This window comes from Cheilinus undulatus, linkage group 18 (genome assembly GCF_018320785.1).
Source record: "Cheilinus undulatus linkage group 18, ASM1832078v1, whole genome shotgun sequence".
Classification (NCBI taxonomy): domain Eukaryota; kingdom Metazoa; phylum Chordata; class Actinopteri; order Labriformes; family Labridae; genus Cheilinus; species Cheilinus undulatus.
In genome coordinates this window covers 9,060,032-9,077,356 of record NC_054882.1, presented here as the reverse complement: position 1 = coordinate 9,077,356, position 17,325 = coordinate 9,060,032, and the positions used below count along the sequence as shown (strand labels likewise).

Here is a 17,325-nt window from a genome sequence, read left to right as displayed (position 1 = left end):
TAAACGCCCATAATAATAACAGGCTGTTTACCTTTTCATATTTTACCTTCTTAACTCCTAAAAACCTGCATATTCTTTCAACCACTGGACTCACAGTTGAATTCAGCTCCAAAGAATCAGCAAAAATCAAAGCAGACTTGTTTTACATCTTTATCTTGACTGTGCCCGGTTACAAATCATCATGGTGAGACGGGACGTTCAAGTGGACAGACACTTTAATTGAGACATGAGTGACCCCCCCTCCCCCTTTTAACCATGTGGGCATTTACACAGACTCCCCGTCATCTCTACTTTTTTTAACGAAATACAAAAAGAAAAAAAAAAATGGAGTATTGCAGTGAAGCCATCTTGAAAGTAAGATACATTATTTACACTGAAAACAAAAAACGCTACGTAATTTTTTTCTTTTTCGAGGAGAAAAAAAAGAAATAAATAAGACTAGAAATGTTTTTTTTGTCCACATTCACAGCATGACAAATCATATTCAACTCGTTAATGTCGACCCCGTGTGGCCAGATGAGACTGAGATATTAGTAGGTAATTCAGTGATTATTGCCAAAAGCCTTAATCTATACACTGTAATATTCAATACATACTCTGTATTTTGTTTAAAAAAAGGAGACATTTGGAAACTGCTACTTGGATGATTGTACAGCTTAAATACTTCTAGATATATATATGTATACTTTTTAAACCCTTTTGTTCATAGCTTTAACTCGTTGGCAACTTTGGAAGCAATGTTTTTGAAAGCAATGGATGATCCGGATATCCGTTTGAACCTGACGCCATTGAGGGAGAGACGGGGCAGCTTGCAAACCTCCATCTCCCACTGCACCAGGTTCTCGGCTCGCCCGTCCCCGTGGACGCAAAGAAGCAGGAAACTCTCTTGTTGTTCGTAGTCGCAGTTGTTGGCGTCGAGTACCTTGCGAATCTCCCGCATGATGTCACAAGGCTCCATGGAGCTGGTGGTCCTCATACTCCAAGTGAATCGGAGGGAGCGGGGTTTACCGTCTTTATTTTCCCCTTTTTGATCCCCAGGTACATGGCGACTGGTGGGAGAAAAGAAACAGACATTTTAGTACCAGTTTGTCATGTTTTTTTAACAACCACTTTGACTTTTTATTCTTTAGTAAACCAGATGCTTGTTTACTGACAGTCAAAATGGCTAGACATTCAAAATCTAAAGGAATAGCTCTACTTTTTGGGGCTTTATTTGCCTTCTTGCCAAGAATTAGATCAGAAAGTTGAAACTGATTTCATGTCTGTACTGAAACCTTGAACCTGAAGCCTGCAGAAAGTTAGCTACCGGTTATAATTGCTATTGTTTATCAGTAAAATATACTTTACATACAAAAACTGAATGTAGGAGTCTGTTATTGATTTTTGAGGTCAATTGTTAGAAGCTTAATGGGATTGATAAAGTGATACTTGGAACTAATATGTGATATAGGTACTCAGATTTCAGTGTTGATCGGCTAATATACATGTGAAGTCTAGCCTACTGGTTTCCAAAGAGAGGTACTGGAGACTATGGAGAGCGAAAACAGAGCTAGAGTTGTAGACAAAACTCACAGCAGAGCTAAATATATTAATAAATAATTTAACTGTCAATTAGAAAAACAAAACACATAAAGATAGTAACTTAAATGCTGAATACTGGCCCTCATTATGAGTTCAACCCTAACATCAAGTAAGGAATATGCAGTGGAATGGCCCCTTTTTTTTTTACTAAGCCATGCACAACTTGTTGCTTTAATCTTAAGAATATAAATAACCTTGCAAAAATGGGAAATACTAGTTACAAACACTATTTGTATTATTTAAAGACAACCTTAATCCGTGCAGTTTAAATCAAATCAAACCTCAAATGTCCACTCATTAAGCCTCTTAAGAATCAAATCTGCATAAAAACCAAAGGGTTAAATGACACTAAAGGACTGTAAGTTTGGTGTTTCTCGGATAATTTCTGGGCCTGGTTTAATCATCTAACTCTCAGCAAGAAAGCAAATACCAAGTGTGTTTCCCAAAATCTTATTCCTTTAAAACATTCAGCTCATGTTCGGCTTTTTACTTTAAACACCTGAATGCATCATAACTCCAGTTTGTGCCTCTCTTTTTATATTTATATTCAAGTCACAAAGCTAAATATTTAAACATAAAATACAATACTTTAAGTTACTGAAGCAGCAACATGAAGGACTAAAACAGTGCTGCTAAAGCTAGTGATAATGTGAAACTGCGATATACTGGACAACGCAGTGATTGTGGCTATGATAAATCACATACATGGTATCATATCTTCTTGCTTGATTATCGAGGTAAATGCTGAGAATAATGATAGTTTTCAAGTGTATTTCTCGACTAAAATATACAATTATTAAGTAGCATAAAAATACAAATACAAAACAGCTTTTTAACTAACTTAGTACTATTGTAAACTTAAAGACCTTCCTGCAGGCATCTTTGCAAACCTTTTAGATTATGAAATCGCACAGCCTTACATTGTGATTACTATTGCAACTGGATTAATTATGCAGCAAATTATTTTATTTTCATACTTTTACAGAGACTGAGGCTCAGTCCCAATTCACGCCTTGTCCCTTCTACTTAGCCGGTCTCTACATTTTGCACGTTCACATCTAATGGGTCCTGAATCTTGTTGGACTGGATGAGTAAGGGGAAGTGGTATGGCTGCATGGCCTTTCAACAGAGATTTTCCAGAGGCCCATCCCAAACTGACTAGTATAGGAAATCTCTGCAAATCATACCAACAATTTAATATCTTGATTTAATGTTGTGAGCCTGACCTCTATAGCAGTGATCATCAACCACATTTGGACAAGGGTCAGCTTCTTTCTCTACAGGCACTTTGGGGGCTAATTATCAAATAAGTTAAAATAAATTAACATAATTTTGTTGTTTAATATTTTTCTTTGACATGTATGTAATTGTCTGGCTCTAACACTGAGATACGTCCCTATATTGTAGCCATCCACAAGGGGGCGACTGAGATATTTTAATAATTAAGAATTAAGAATAATTCTGTGGCAGTTGTCCATCACTGGGTTTGATACTTACACACTGTGTATGTGAAAAACCCAAGCAGAAAAATTACACTCCCAAAACACCTAAAGCTGAACGTTGACATAGAAAACTGCAGTTTTATCAGGAATGGACTGATAAATCTGGGTTTAATATGGATCATATTTGCTACTAACAGCTGACAGGTGGATTTCTGAAAAATGGATGAAGCATAAAGTCATTCCTGATGAAACTCTTTCAATCTCATCGTTTAGGATATTTTTCCTTTAATTGTTCTGAATTTGCTAATGCCCTGGGGGCCAGATGGGAAGATGTGGGGGGCCTAATGTGGCCCACGGGTCGCCAATTGACAATCACTCCTCTATAGTTTGCACATTCACATCTAGGGGCCGGATGTCCTGGTTCTTGTTGCAGTGGAGGGTAAGTGGTGGAGTGCTATGGAGGGTACATGGCCCTTCAAACGAAGGTTTTTTAGAAGAATACTCTAAACTTTGAGGTCAGCAAGATTTCATAGTGAATAATCAACACAGTGTGGGTACTGTTACACCTGGTATTCTTATTCTTATTCTTATTGCTGATTATTATCATCCCTATTTTACTTTCATATTTAGGTACAAAGATCACTTTTTTCTGTTATTATTTATTATTTTATTTTTCTATTGTGTATTCTATTTCAATAGATCTTGGTAGTTGATATTGCAGTTTATTGTTACGTGTTGATTTTATGTTGAGGTTGTTGAGATAGGCCCATAGTGGGTTTCTACCTCACCTGCACATGTGATTTACTTTTATTTACTTTTCTTTGTCTGACTGAGCTTTTAGAAATGTGCTAAATATAAAATATAAAATATATAAATAAATAAACTAAACCAAAATAAATGAGATGCATGACTTAGTAATAGTGCAATCTCGATTATACTTGGCAATATTGCAATTATGATAGGATACATGAATGGTATATTGAGTCTAGCTGCCTGGTTAGCAAGGAAATTGCAGGGAATAATGATAATGTTGACGTTTGTATTTCTCAACTAAGACAAACAAATATTAAGTCAAATAAAAAATTAAACCCTGAAATTATTCATTTCCCCAAAATAAAACTTTTTCCTTTTTTAAAGTAAAAATACTTCTACAGAGTGCAATAGCAGCACTATTGCAAACTTTAAGGACTTTCTGTAGACTTCTTTTAAACCTTTTTGATACAATACAAAAATTGCAGATTTTTTTATGCAATTATGTTACTGCACAGCCTGACATCGCCATATTTGATTGCAATAGCAATCCCTACTCTTAGTCCTACTCTACGTTTTGCACATTCATGTCTATAATCAGGCTGTCCTGATCCTTACCGAAATGGAGGCTATACAACCCTTCAAATTGAGATTTTCCAAAGGCATGCTCCAAACCGACTATTATGAGAAAGCTCCCAGAATGCCTTGTTAATCATTGACAAAAAGTGCTCAAAAAAGTGTCCTAATGTTAGGATTTTCTCTCTAAGCAAGGTAAGGAAACTAAAACAACCACCTAAAATCTTAATTCAACGTCTATTTAAAGCATTATAGTCACTTTATCTTCAACTAGTATAAGAAAAATAACTTATAGCAGAAAAGCCTTTCAATGCTGTTATATGTCTGAGTATTGTAAATACCGTGGGTGACTCATGTGAAAGGTTTTCTCATTTGGAAAGAGCCCGCCAAACACTCTTTCAGGAGGCATGGGACATCAGGAAATGGGACTGTGCCCTATTCTGTATCACTTTTGAGCATTTTTGTCCTAAACCTTTTTAAAGAGAAAGGTCAATTATCTTGTACTTGAACAGACTGCATGTTTCTCGAATCATCAAAGCGAAAAAAAATCCTAAAAGCATCTGTCATATTTAACCGTCCTGGGTTTAGTTTTCTCTGGTAGAAGCTCTGTGACTGTAAATGTAGCATAAACTGGAGTTCAAGACACATCAGTGCTTCATCAAATGCAACATTTCAAAGGTATTAGGAGCATATTTATGGTTTTCAACAGTACAAATATGCCATGCTAACAGAGCAGCACACAAACACGGTGCCATGCAAACAAAATAAAAACAAGCCAAACCAGTCAAAATGCAAAGGCTCAATGCAAAAGGCTCCAAACACATTCAAACCTCCCAGAGAAACAAAGCAGAGAGGGTTTCCTGAGCGTAGAAGGGGAAGTCGAGCAAGTCCAGATTGCAGACGAGGACAAACTGAAGTCTACGTTTAAAAAGAGAGGTGGGGTGGGGTGGGGGGCACCACATTTAGAGGAGGAGGGGAGAATGGGAAGGGGGGGCTGGTAACCTCACCTTGAGCCCTCAAGTCTCCCGTTTCTCTCAAACTCGGTTGAGACTCTGAGGCGCATGAGAAGATCAGACAGGGAGGAGGGGAAACAAAGCAGAAGAAAAAAAAAGATGTGGATTGTGGTCGACAGAAATTATTCTTGATCAATTCCAGTGAATGAGTAAAAAAGAAAAAAAACTGACGAGTGATAAAAGAAGAGTGACACCAACACCGAAAAAACAAACTGAAACAGAAATAAAAGATCTGACTCTCAGTGAGACATGAGACGGAAAAGACAAGAAACCGTGATGAATGTTCAGACTGTGACCCCAAACTGAAACCAAAACAAAGAAGAAACAACCTCTAAGCACATAGCGAGACAGAAATACAGCTTAGTGTGACTGTATCCAACTATAACAGGAAAATAACAACAACAGCTACAGCCGACAGGTCAGATACAGGAGATAGAGGTAGGAGAAGTTAAAGGGAGGGAGCTGATGGTTCAATACTACAACCTACTTTACTCTTAGAGTTATAAAAACATATTAAATCAAAAATTCAAGCTGAAACTAGTCTCAAACTAAATTCTTTTATGGTAGTTTTACCTGAACCCTGACTCAGTGATTCAGTTAAAAATTAGGTCATCATACAGCAAAAATAAAGTTATCCAAAAATTCATACATTTTCTTGCTGGCCTTGTTATTTTACTTCCAAATAAAGTTGCATGGTTAAGTTTCACTGATGGATTTAAAGAGAAGACCTTTTTCCACCAAAACAGTCAAATAATTGCTGCTTCCATATTTTCAGTTATAAGGCATTGTTGCTTGTCTTTGTCAAAAATTTAAATTTGATGCTGTAACTTTGAAATCTGGTTCTGTGGGATGATTTTTTCAACATAATAATGTTGATAACATTGATTTACAGAGCTGGGCACGTCTGTTAATGCTTTAGTTATCTGTATGAATTTTCAACATAGATTCTAATTTGAATTGTGAGGCTTTTACCTCCATTAAATTCAACCTTCCTGTTTCTTAAATGAAAGTGTAATGGGTTTCCTCAGTCTATTTGTTTATTTGGGAAAGAAGAAAGATCCAAACCACGCTCTAAAATGATAAGATGGATCACAGACAACCTGAACAGGAGCCTGAAGCCTCTTTTACTTAAGACACTTCATTGTATATGAATAACAAGGTAAACATACTCTCATCTTCTCTGGAGTCTTTTATTGTGAAATTCTGCTTGAACTACTGGATTTGAACTTTGGGCACTCTAACTGATGCAGCCGGTCTGTTTTTGTCGGAATATTATGATCAGGAGAGAACAGTGGAGCTTCAAATGCTGGGTTTAATGACTCCACATTTGTTGGTGGCTGGACAGATGCTAGAATGCGGCTGCTGTGTTGGTCAGACCTTGAAAGGGTCAGAGGCATAAGAACCACAACTTGCTAGCACCATATGGTGTGATATTTCTACACAGCAGTTTTCTAAATAATCATGACAATGCAGAGAAAAGACCCTGACAGCCCAAGAGGCATGTTAGACTTTCAACAGGTTTACATGTTAACTTTGGTTAACCTTGCAAAGCAGATGGATTTGCCCTTTCTGTGTTTCTTACTTACTATTCGCTGGTACCAGCGCTCCTCGGTTTGGGGCTATGACGTCAAGTGTTTTGTTGCTCTGATTGGCCCGTAAAGATGTGACAGAATATTCATCCAATCACCCTCCAAGTTTTTTTTTTTCAAAGGCTCTGCCCTTTTCCAAACGCTGTCTATGGAAGGTTTACCAGATGGATGTGTGAAATAAATCCAATTGGCGTGTCAGGTTAAACTTTGGTTGATTTTTAACCAAGTTAGATTAACTGCTATCGTCATTAATGCCTCGACCAACAGGCTAACAGGCTTTGGTTAACTGTGCCCACCTCTGTTGATTTATCTTTTAACTTATCATGACTTTTTAGCGCATTTTCCAATCTCTGCACCATTTAATACTTGGGAGGGGAGGCTTTTGCTTTTATTTTGAAAGGACTGTGGATTAGAAAACCACGGAGCGATAGTGGGGAGTAACATAAGGGAAAAAAACACAGACTGGACTTAAACCCAGATCCAACTTGAACGACAACAGCCTCTGAAAAGCCTTGCTAGACCACTACTAGTGCCCCTTTATGACCTTTGAAGCTTCAGTTTCACTGTATTTGGTATTTTATTGCCACTTCACTTCTCCTATTTTTCAATATAGATTGTATTTCATGTCTTATTTTTGTTAAATGTTTATTTTTATGCTCTGACTGTTCTGTTTTTATCTGTGCATGTGTGTTTGATTTACAATAGTCTCTGACTATGACTTTGAATATTTTCTTTCTGTAACAGTTAAAGGAATAATCAAACTCTTAAAGAGACAAGTCATTCGCAAAGATATCTTGAGTCATCTAATCTTAACACTGAGAAGAAGTAAAGCAAAACTAACAAACCCAAAGTCCATGAATAAAACCAGGACACCAGGACAAGAACAGAGAAACTTATTCGAGTTTAATGGTGATGTGACATGCTCTTTACAGTATGGAGCAGGGTGAAACACTAAAAAAAAGGCTCTAAGAATATAAAACCAAACGTTCCTGAGGACAGATTTGTTCCATCATGATCAACAACTATGTTGAGTCCAACAAGCTTATCAGCCAAGAGATTATGAAACTTTGACAGGCTTACAGCCTAATTTATTCCCTTCCATCCTGACCTGCCAACATTCATTTTTAATTATCAATAATTAAGCTGCACACTATAAATACACAAGAAGCAAGTATTTAACAGCTTTGTATATAATCTGTCAAATAAAGGTGCACCAAAAGATCACCTGTGGCTTGAATCTACTGATTTTAAGTCCAATGTAACCTGCTTCTTATCTCATATATACCTGTTTTTAAATAGTATAGGTCTAAATCAGGAATGGCAGGTCAGATCAGGAAAAAAGTGATCCAGAATCGGTGATTGGAATTGCAATGGTGCAGCTTTGTTGTTGTTATCATTATGCAACAAAGCTGAATTTATTTGAATTTTCTTTCATGAGAAGAAAAAAGTAGAAACACATTTTACACTCTAAATTTAATAGGGTTGACTTGTCTTACATCACACTCTTCATATGTAATTTATTATACCTCATGATGATCTATCTGATGATATAATGATGATACATGTCATTAATAAAAAGTTATTGATAAATTTTGGTATTTTTTCCTTTAAAGAGGCAAATGTGGAATTAAACAGTGCATTTTAATGTGTGGTTCTGGCTCAGCTCAACTGTTTTTATTACAGTATATACTTTGATAGTAGCTCAGTATAAGCAGGATCATCATGGCTGCTTGAAACTGCTCTGACATCCTACATAACAGTAAGGGAGCATATTGCTGCTGTCAGTGTCGCTGGGTTTTATCTGTCTTTTTATGTGCAAGATGCTCCAAACTATTTGGGATTAATAAAATTGTTTAAACTGAACTGAAATGAATAGGAATCGAGGCACCACAGCGTAACTTGTTCTTGCTTTGTGGCTTATTGTTGCAGCAAGGAGGTGAGTTTTGTACCTGAGATGGTTGTAAGCAGCAAGACTGACTACTAGCAGACAACAAGAGGGGATCGACTCCTGTGGCAGACATCACTCTTGTGACAAAACTCTGAAAACTCAGTAACCGGCAGCGAGGTTATAGTAGCTTTGGATTTTTCATTCGTTTTTATTTTTATTTAGTTTTTACTTTCTGCGTTCAATTTCAGTTTAGTTTTAACTGCTGGCTTGTTAGTTTAGTTACTATTTTGCAAAAGTGCTTTTTCAGTTTTTAATAGTTTTAGTTTTTTCAGATACATGTCAGTGCTGAGTGAACATCATATATTTTCAAAAACATATTCCAACAGGCTACTCTTCACTTATCATGTAATTTATGTAAAGATGATATTTGAGTACAACTCCAGAGATAAAACTCCCACTGTTTTATCCCACCAATCAATTCAGGCAAATGTACACCCACCAGACTTGTGTGTAGGTGCCAGTTAGTGTGGTTGTGTCAAAGACTAAAACTAAGGGTATTTTGTCTCTATTCTTATTTTAGTTTACTTTTGTAAGCTCACTATACAGTTGTAATTAGTTTTCCTTTTTTGCTAAAGCTTAGTTTTTATTTATTTTCAGTTAACTAAAATAATTTTCAAATCTTAGTTTAAGTTATTTAGTTGGTTTTAGCTAACTATGATAACCTTGGTCGGCAGTGTCCCAGCTTATAGGGAATCATTTCAGTTGTGATACTTAAAAAAAGGACTAGACACCAGGTTTGATTACTAATGAAAAATGTAAACAAAACAGGAGTCAAGTTGAGACAAGCTGAGCCAGTACCACACAATGCATAGGCAGCAAAAGTAGTCAACTTCGCTTTAAAGAAATTATCTAAGGAATTAATATGTCAACAAGTATGGTCTTTAAAACATTTGCTTTATTTGACAAATAGATGCATAATTGCTTTATAATCAAGAATTCTCTATCCATTTTAAAAAGACAAACCTACTATTTACAGTGCCTATAGAAAGTATAATTGGATGTTTTACCCCTTAATTGATTTTGTAACAATCATGGCCAATATCATTTGGATTTTTTTGACCAAAAAAATGCAAAAAAAAAAAAAATGCAAAAAAAAAAAAAAAAATTCATATCACAGTAAAAGCAGATTTCTATAATGTAATGTCAATTACATTAACAATATGTAGTGTAAAATAGATGCATAAATATTCACCCCCTTCAAGTCAGTAGATGCACCTTCAGCTGCAATCACAGAGAAGAATCCCCACAGCATGATGCTGCCACCACTGTGCTTCACAGTGGTGATGTGTCCACCAAACATAGCATCTTTTCTGATGGTCAAAAAGCCAAAGAACTTTCTTTCACCTGACCATAGAGTCCCCCACATGCCTTTGGCAAACTCTAATCACTTATTTAACCTTACATGTTTTTGTTTAATTTAGATCACTTTATAGAATTTAGAAAAGAGTTTTCTTTCGTCTTTTTTGGTCAAAAAAGCCAAATTCTGTTGACAATGACTAACCTATAAAATCAATAAAAGGTTAAAACATCAAAAGAGGTGAATACTTTTTATGGGGACCTACACTACACTACATAAACTGTTTGCGCATTTTATTTATCTGCTTCTGTCTATGTTGTAATAAAATAATGTTTGTTAAAGCAGCGATACTTGGAGTAGAGTTTTTGTTCTCCACTTACTGACTCATGAGCACTTTAACTCTGTAAAAGAGTTTCACATATTGGAAACCAGTCCCTGAATCACTCCAAAACAAGAGGAAAATCTCTGACTAATATCAGATTAAGCTCCCCACTCCCATGACAGGACCGGCTTCCCAGCATGCACTACAGCCTGGAGAACAGAAAAACAGGACGGGTGGAGGAGGAAGCCGCTCCAAACTCCCCGACAGCGAAAAAGAGACTCGACAACAAGAGGACAAGTGAGCAGACAGGACTGACAGCAGGTCCTGGGTCGGTCAGAGAGGCTGTGAAGATCACACAGGACCGAGTGGGGTGAGGCAGGGAGGAGGGGGAGGAGGGTTGAGGTGAGAGGGGGGAGTGAGTCCCTCCACATAACCGACATTCAAGACTTTAAGTCTCAGAGGAAAGATTAAGGGATTGAAACAGCCCCTTACTCTAGATCTTCATCTTCCTACAACTCTCTATATCTTCCGCTCCTGAATCTGAAAGAAAAAACGGGAATCTGAAAAAAAAACTGCGATTTTCTCAATGGAAACATGACAAAAAAAAAGAAAGAAAGAGAGAGGGAAAGAATATCAAAAATGTATGACATGAGGAGAGGCCAGAAAAGAAAGGGAAAAAAACATGGGTGATTATGAGAAGGCAGGAAGGAAGGACAGGCTGAGAGAAACCGGGGGGCAGAAGACTTACTAAGGGTCTTTCCTCCCTGGGTAGAAGGGACGGCAGGCCCTGATTTGGCCGTCTGCCGTTTGGCCGGGTCAATAGTGACCCTAGGCGGAGAGGAAGAGCAGCAAGAGGTCAAGGTTAAAGGACACAGGAAGGTTAGGAGGACAAAAAATACACAAACTGTGAAGAGGAAGGAGGAGAGGAGGAGGAGGTGACTGAACCTAAAACTTCCTGAGGAGGAGGAAAATGACAAAAACTTGTTTGTTAATTCTCAAGATGTGATGAGAGCTTCTTTAAGAAAAATGTAGGGAGGGTCAAAACTGACAAAATGGTGTCAAAGGTTATCAGACAAGTTAAAATGACTCATCAATCCAATAATGTTAGCTAAATAATTAAAATGGAAATTGTTTAAATGCTCATCATTTTATTTCCTCTCATATCAGTTAATGAGAGAGTTTAAGTTTCTGTACTAAACTTTTTAGAGGCTGTAGCGAGCGACAGAGCCGCTTTCCACTGATGTTAGCACCATAGAGGGTATAAAACACTGAAGTAGTCTCAGCCATGTCACCCACTGGTTTCAGGATAGCCGCTTTTTAACTGAACTACAGCCTGATTTATACTTCCTATAGCCATGAACCTATGGCAGAAGCCTATGCACATAGGCTGACATCCTCAAAAATATAAACATAAGTTGAAAGGGTTTAAAAACTGTACTGGTTTGTTTCAGACATACAGTGAGCTCCAGTTTGAGATAAATGGTTGCAAACTATATACAAATTTGTCAAATCTGCTTGCCAACATATGAAAATATTGGAAGTGCATTTCCATGTCTCAGTGGCTGATCTAGTGTGAAAAATTCCCTGTCATCTTTCCTTTCCTCTTTTCACTGCAGTAATTGCAGCATAATCAACTGCTGCTCAACATGTATTAGCCCCAGTGTATTGTGGGTAGAAATCACACTAACATTTTAGCAGAGTATTGCTAAAATGATCAGTCAGATCCTTCATTATTCAAATATGTGTGAAACTTTTAGTCTTATAATCAAAATAAATGTATTCAAAGGGAATTCCCCGCAATTTTTTCATACACAGCTGCCTCCGCAGTGCCACGGTTTTGCTCTGACCAAACGGGAGCAACCTCGCGTGTCTAGAGTCAGTGCAGGCCTGAGCAGCTCGAGAAAGGAGGGCAGAGATCATGGGAAAACTGCAAGTTAACACAGGAATAGTTTGTCAACAGCAGATTATTTTGCTGTTCATTTCGACATGATTCCATCATTTTATTGCTTCTACCATAGGTGAGTACATTATAAGGAAAAGTTAACGTTTACTTCTTCAATGGCATCGTTGTAGCTCTGTGACCTCCTGCTGAACGTTTGCACATGCTGAGATGAGGCATAATGTTGATATAAAGATGATTTACTGTTAGGAGTCTAAACATTGTTTTGTATAGTGAAGTTGACCGGATAGTTTGCGTGTGCGTCAGAGCCGGACTGGAGTGTGGGCAGTGAAGCTGCTCTGGATGACAAAAGAGGGAGTGATTTGCTCCACAGTATAATTCGCCAGCAGGTCACGTATGAGTCATTGTTTGTGGTAATAGGAGGTTCCTCTCCCATTCAGCTTTGCCAAATAAAGAAATAATCATTACTTTGTACCAGGCGGTAAATATGAATAGATCTGCATTAAAAGTGGATTTTAACATCAGCTCTAAAGGGGACTCTTGCAGCTTTTTGCAGTTCATTTTTCAACACCAGGGGGGTGCAGCTTGGCTGAAAACGTCTGAGTGAGAATTCATTTTAGCGCTTTATAGACATATTGTCTGTTTAGCATGCTAAAATAAGATAATTGGTATCACGAATGAATTACAGCTGAGGCTGACAAGAATGTAAATAGTTTTAGAAGCATTCTGGTGATAAATCTTAAGATTAAAAGTTCATTGTGTCAAATAATTCTTAGAAATTATCAGTGGGGGGCAAGAAAGTATGACATTTATTTCATGATAGCTCCTTCAACAATTATTGGGATTTTTCACTAAAAACCAAAGATGTTAAACTAAGGAAATACGGGGTAGGGTATCTTTAGAATAAACATGGTTTATCCTCCAGGGGCGATGAATCCCTATAGAAGGTCTTAGGACATAAACATCCAAATGTTGAAAAATAGTCCTTCAAGGTAAATTATAATAAAAGAATCTTAAAACACTCAAGGAAGAAGAGTGAATGCTCTGAGAACCACAAGAAACAAATTATCTAAATTATTTAAAAATTAAAATTATGTTACATGTGTTTAGCTGAAGGTGGAACAACAGTATTTAACAGAAATAGCATCTTTTGATTTCCAAGTGACTGAAGGAGAAATATAAAGCATAAACAGTACATTTTTCTTTATACTCCATTTTAATCATTCAACTAATCACATAGATTTTTCAGTTGTTTTATAAACTTGTCTGATATCACTGTACCACATTTTGTTTCCATAGAAATATGTACAGAAATAAAAAATAGGTGAGGTGAGAAGAGTGAGATGGGAGATGACAGATGACACCAGAGTTCAACAACTCGAATCTCTGGTTGACAAAGACACTACAAGAGAAGGAAGACTATCCACCAATCAGCCACCAGAGGGCACTGCTGAGCCTTCAGACAGCAGCCTGCAGGGGCCAGAAAACCCCTCTACTATCCTGAGAGACCAGACTGCTCAACCAAAACAAGACTCACATTGACCACAGACACAAGAGTCCATTAAAACTCTTCTATTTTATAAAAAAAAAAGTGGTTTTACTGGTTTATTTCAGGTCAGTTTCAATGCTTCTTCTCCAAACCATGAGTGTAGGAGAGATGAACCAAAACTGACCTGACTCCTTTGAGAACCTACAGTGACCGAAGAGTGTTACTGGGACAAGTTTAAATCAGCTGTATTTGATTTTTGAGGATAGCTTCACACTCGTTCAAGATTCCTTCCTGAAGTAATTTCTATGAAAAAGGGGAAAAAAACAGTTGTGTTGTTCTTTTTTAAAGACTACTTCAGTGTGTCTTAAGATAATAAAAGACATAAGCTGACTGAGTTAAGAAAGTAAAGTGGGGATGGGGAACATGCTTAAATAAAACTAATAATTATCTTAAAGTTGATTTCAACTGTAGCTTGAATAGATTCTCATCATCAAATGTAAGTTTTTTAAAAACAGTTTTAAAGACCACTTAATTTTGAAATTTAAGGCCAGTATCATGGTATTACAGGCAAATGTAGGAAAAATACAATGACACTTTTGTAGAAAGTTTACACTCAGTATTTTTACATGCACAATAAAGTAAAGCTATGCTTGGATGTTTTAACTGGTCTACTCTCCTTGCCCCAGTTTGCATACACTCAGTGAGTTTATTGGAGGGAGCGTATCCATTCAAGTCAGTTTTTTTTCTTCAGCTGGGGTCTACATTATATTTCTACAGAGCTTTAGAGAGAGAAAACCCAGACAGGAGCAACTATCAGATCATCCTATGCTGTTCCGACGCTCTACTATTCCTTTAGAAACAAAACAGTAGTACAGAATCTACCTCTCCTAATACTTCTATCAAACGTGTTAACCTGAGCAAGATGTAACTGCCTTTTACTAACATTACAGCACCAGACCACTGACTGACAGCTGGCAGTGATCCTGATATGATGGTTAAATGATGTACAGTCCTAATTATTGATCCTAAAGATCGACAGTGCATAACACTGTCCATACTTTTGTAAACGTTCATCCTAGGGGGAAGTTTCTCCTCTACTGCAGATAAAATAGTATGTTAACATCATTCAGCTTGGACTTTTCTGGTTTTGGAGATTTTAAAGGTCACATATTTTACCCTTTTAAGACAAGTCTATTTTGGTCTCAGAGGTCCCCAAAACATTCCTGTGACGATTGTCTTATTCTTGGGGGGATTGTGGATAGGCCAGGGGCACATATTTTATTAGAAAAGCCTGAAAAAGTGTATTTAGCATACTAGGTGACCTTTAATAGTCTCCAGAGTAATGCATATGGTTCCAACAAGAAAAACTTACAGTTTGGACTAATGTCTCAGTTTTTCTGTGATTGTCAGGTGATGTAAATATGCATCATATTGAGGAGATGGAGAATTAAACTATCCACTGCTAGAGCTCTGCGTAGGGGTGGTAGCTGCTACTGTCCAAAGCTTTTTTGCCCTCGCTGGGCTCAGCGTGGTCATGTGATTCAAAACTATGAATATGCCTCGGATTGTCTTCCTGTTAACCTTCCAACACATTAGCAGGTAGTTTAACTGGATGTAAGACGAAAAAATGAAAACATGAGACACATCTTACAGCTCTGTACATATCTAACTCATCTTTGGTACAATTGAAATAAATGCTACAACTCTAGCTTGTGGTGATATTAAAAGGCAGATAACAATGTGGCACCTAATATGCTTAGCACTTAATCTATTTAACTTCCAGGTCCAAGCCTGGCATAGGGACAGTCGCCAGGCTGATCTGATTGAGGCAAACATGTAAGAATAAATTTATCTTGAACTATCTGGGTGTTACACTGACGTTTAGAAATTTCATTTGGTGTGATTTAGTTAAACTAACAGGTTAACATGCATTTTAACAGTCCAGATGTATTCAGACTAACACAATAATTCATCCTTTACAGCATGTAAACATACTGACTGTAAAGGTAGCATTTTTTTGTATTCAGTAGGATTAGCTTAACGGGATACTTCAACATTCTGGCAAATTCGCCCATTGCCATAATCCCTATAGTCCTAGTAATAGGTTTGTTACCTTTAGTTGTCGGTGCAAGCTGTTTCTAGATCGGCGCTGCCAAGTTCGGACCTGCTGTGCCAACTCAGTGTAAGCAGACGGTATTCCGGCTTTCCCTCATCAAACTCATGAACTACACAATCCAACAACTCCGAAACGCTCTCATGGACAAGTTGTGACCTGTACATTGACCACGCTATGAAATAATCATGGAACATTACGAGACGGAGATGTTTTAAAGCTAAATGCAAAGCCGGAACTACACTCCAGACATGGCTGCTGCACTGTGTCACTCCGCCCAGTGGTTTACTGAAGAAATAGTTCAGAGTATTTGCTTCATGTGTCCTAATGTTACATAATTATATGTTATTATGTCATAGCGTGGTGAATGTACAGGTCAAAACTTGTCCACGAGAGCGTTTTTGAGTTGTTGGATTGTGTATTTGATGAGTTTGATGAGGGAAAGCCGGAATACCGTCTGCTTACATTGAGTTGGCACAGCAGGTCCGAACTCGGCAGTGGCGATCTAAAAATAGCTTGCACCAACAACTAAAGGTAACGAACCTGTTACTAAGACTATAGGAATTATGGCAATGGGCGAATTTGCCAGAATGTTGAAGTATCCCTTTAAGATCTTTGTCAATGAAGTTTAAGACTTTTTAAACCAAATTCAACATTTTAATTTTAATTTTTGACTTAAGACCCTTATGGGTACTCTGTCTTCAGTTTTCTATAGATATATGTTGAGCAAATGTGACTATCTCCACAAAGTATTTGAAAAAAGTATGTTGTCCTATACATAGTATCTACAGGTGAACAATAGCTTACATAACAGATCTATACACAAGTAGACAAGGGAAACAGCTCTGACACCAAACAGCAAGAAGGGAATGCTTCTCAGAAGCCGGAAAGTCTAGTTCAGGAGCATCAACAGTTCCTAAAAACAAAACACAAAGCTGCAGAAGCTAAAAAGAACCAAACAGGAGGCCTTTCAGAGAACATTTCCTTGAACTGATACCCCTATTGTAAAGCCTTACAAAACACTAAGAAACACCACAAAGATAAAATAAAACCCTGCACAAAAACAACAATCTACACAAATGCAACAAAAGAAAACCACATTTTTAGCCCTTCATGGCTCAAACTTTTTTCTCCTTTGACTGCAAACAGGAAGAAATCTCATGATGGATGATTTCTCCTGTTCTGACAGACAAGAGAAGTCACATTTGATGCCACAGAGAGTTAAACAAACAAAATAAAGATCTGTTTATGGTGAATAATAATATAAATGGCTTAGTCTGAAATGTGCATATTTAACAGCAGAGA

At 37.3% G+C, this 17,325-nt stretch overlaps 1 protein-coding gene across 18 annotated transcripts in view; it reads right to left on the bottom strand.

Moving 5' to 3' along the window:
• Positions 1 to 136: 136 nt before the first annotated feature.
• Positions 137 to 17,325, bottom strand: part of mark3a (MAP/microtubule affinity-regulating kinase 3a) — a 96,333-nt gene continuing 79,144 nt past the window's right edge. For 7 of the 18 annotated variants that reach the window (XM_041813103.1, XM_041813109.1, XM_041813104.1 and 4 more), the window contains 2 exons: positions 5,357 to 5,401; positions 137 to 1,049 (listed from right to left, as the gene is read on the bottom strand). In XM_041813103.1, the coding sequence (XP_041669037.1) occupies positions 704 to 1,049; positions 5,357 to 5,401 (391 nt within the window). In that variant the 3' untranslated portion in view covers positions 137 to 703. Of the gene's footprint in view, positions 1,050 to 5,356; positions 5,402 to 11,010; positions 11,059 to 11,266; positions 11,347 to 17,325 lie in introns of those variants that run through there. The other 11 variants (XM_041813110.1, XM_041813114.1, XM_041813113.1 and 8 more) reach the window with 5 other exon arrangements.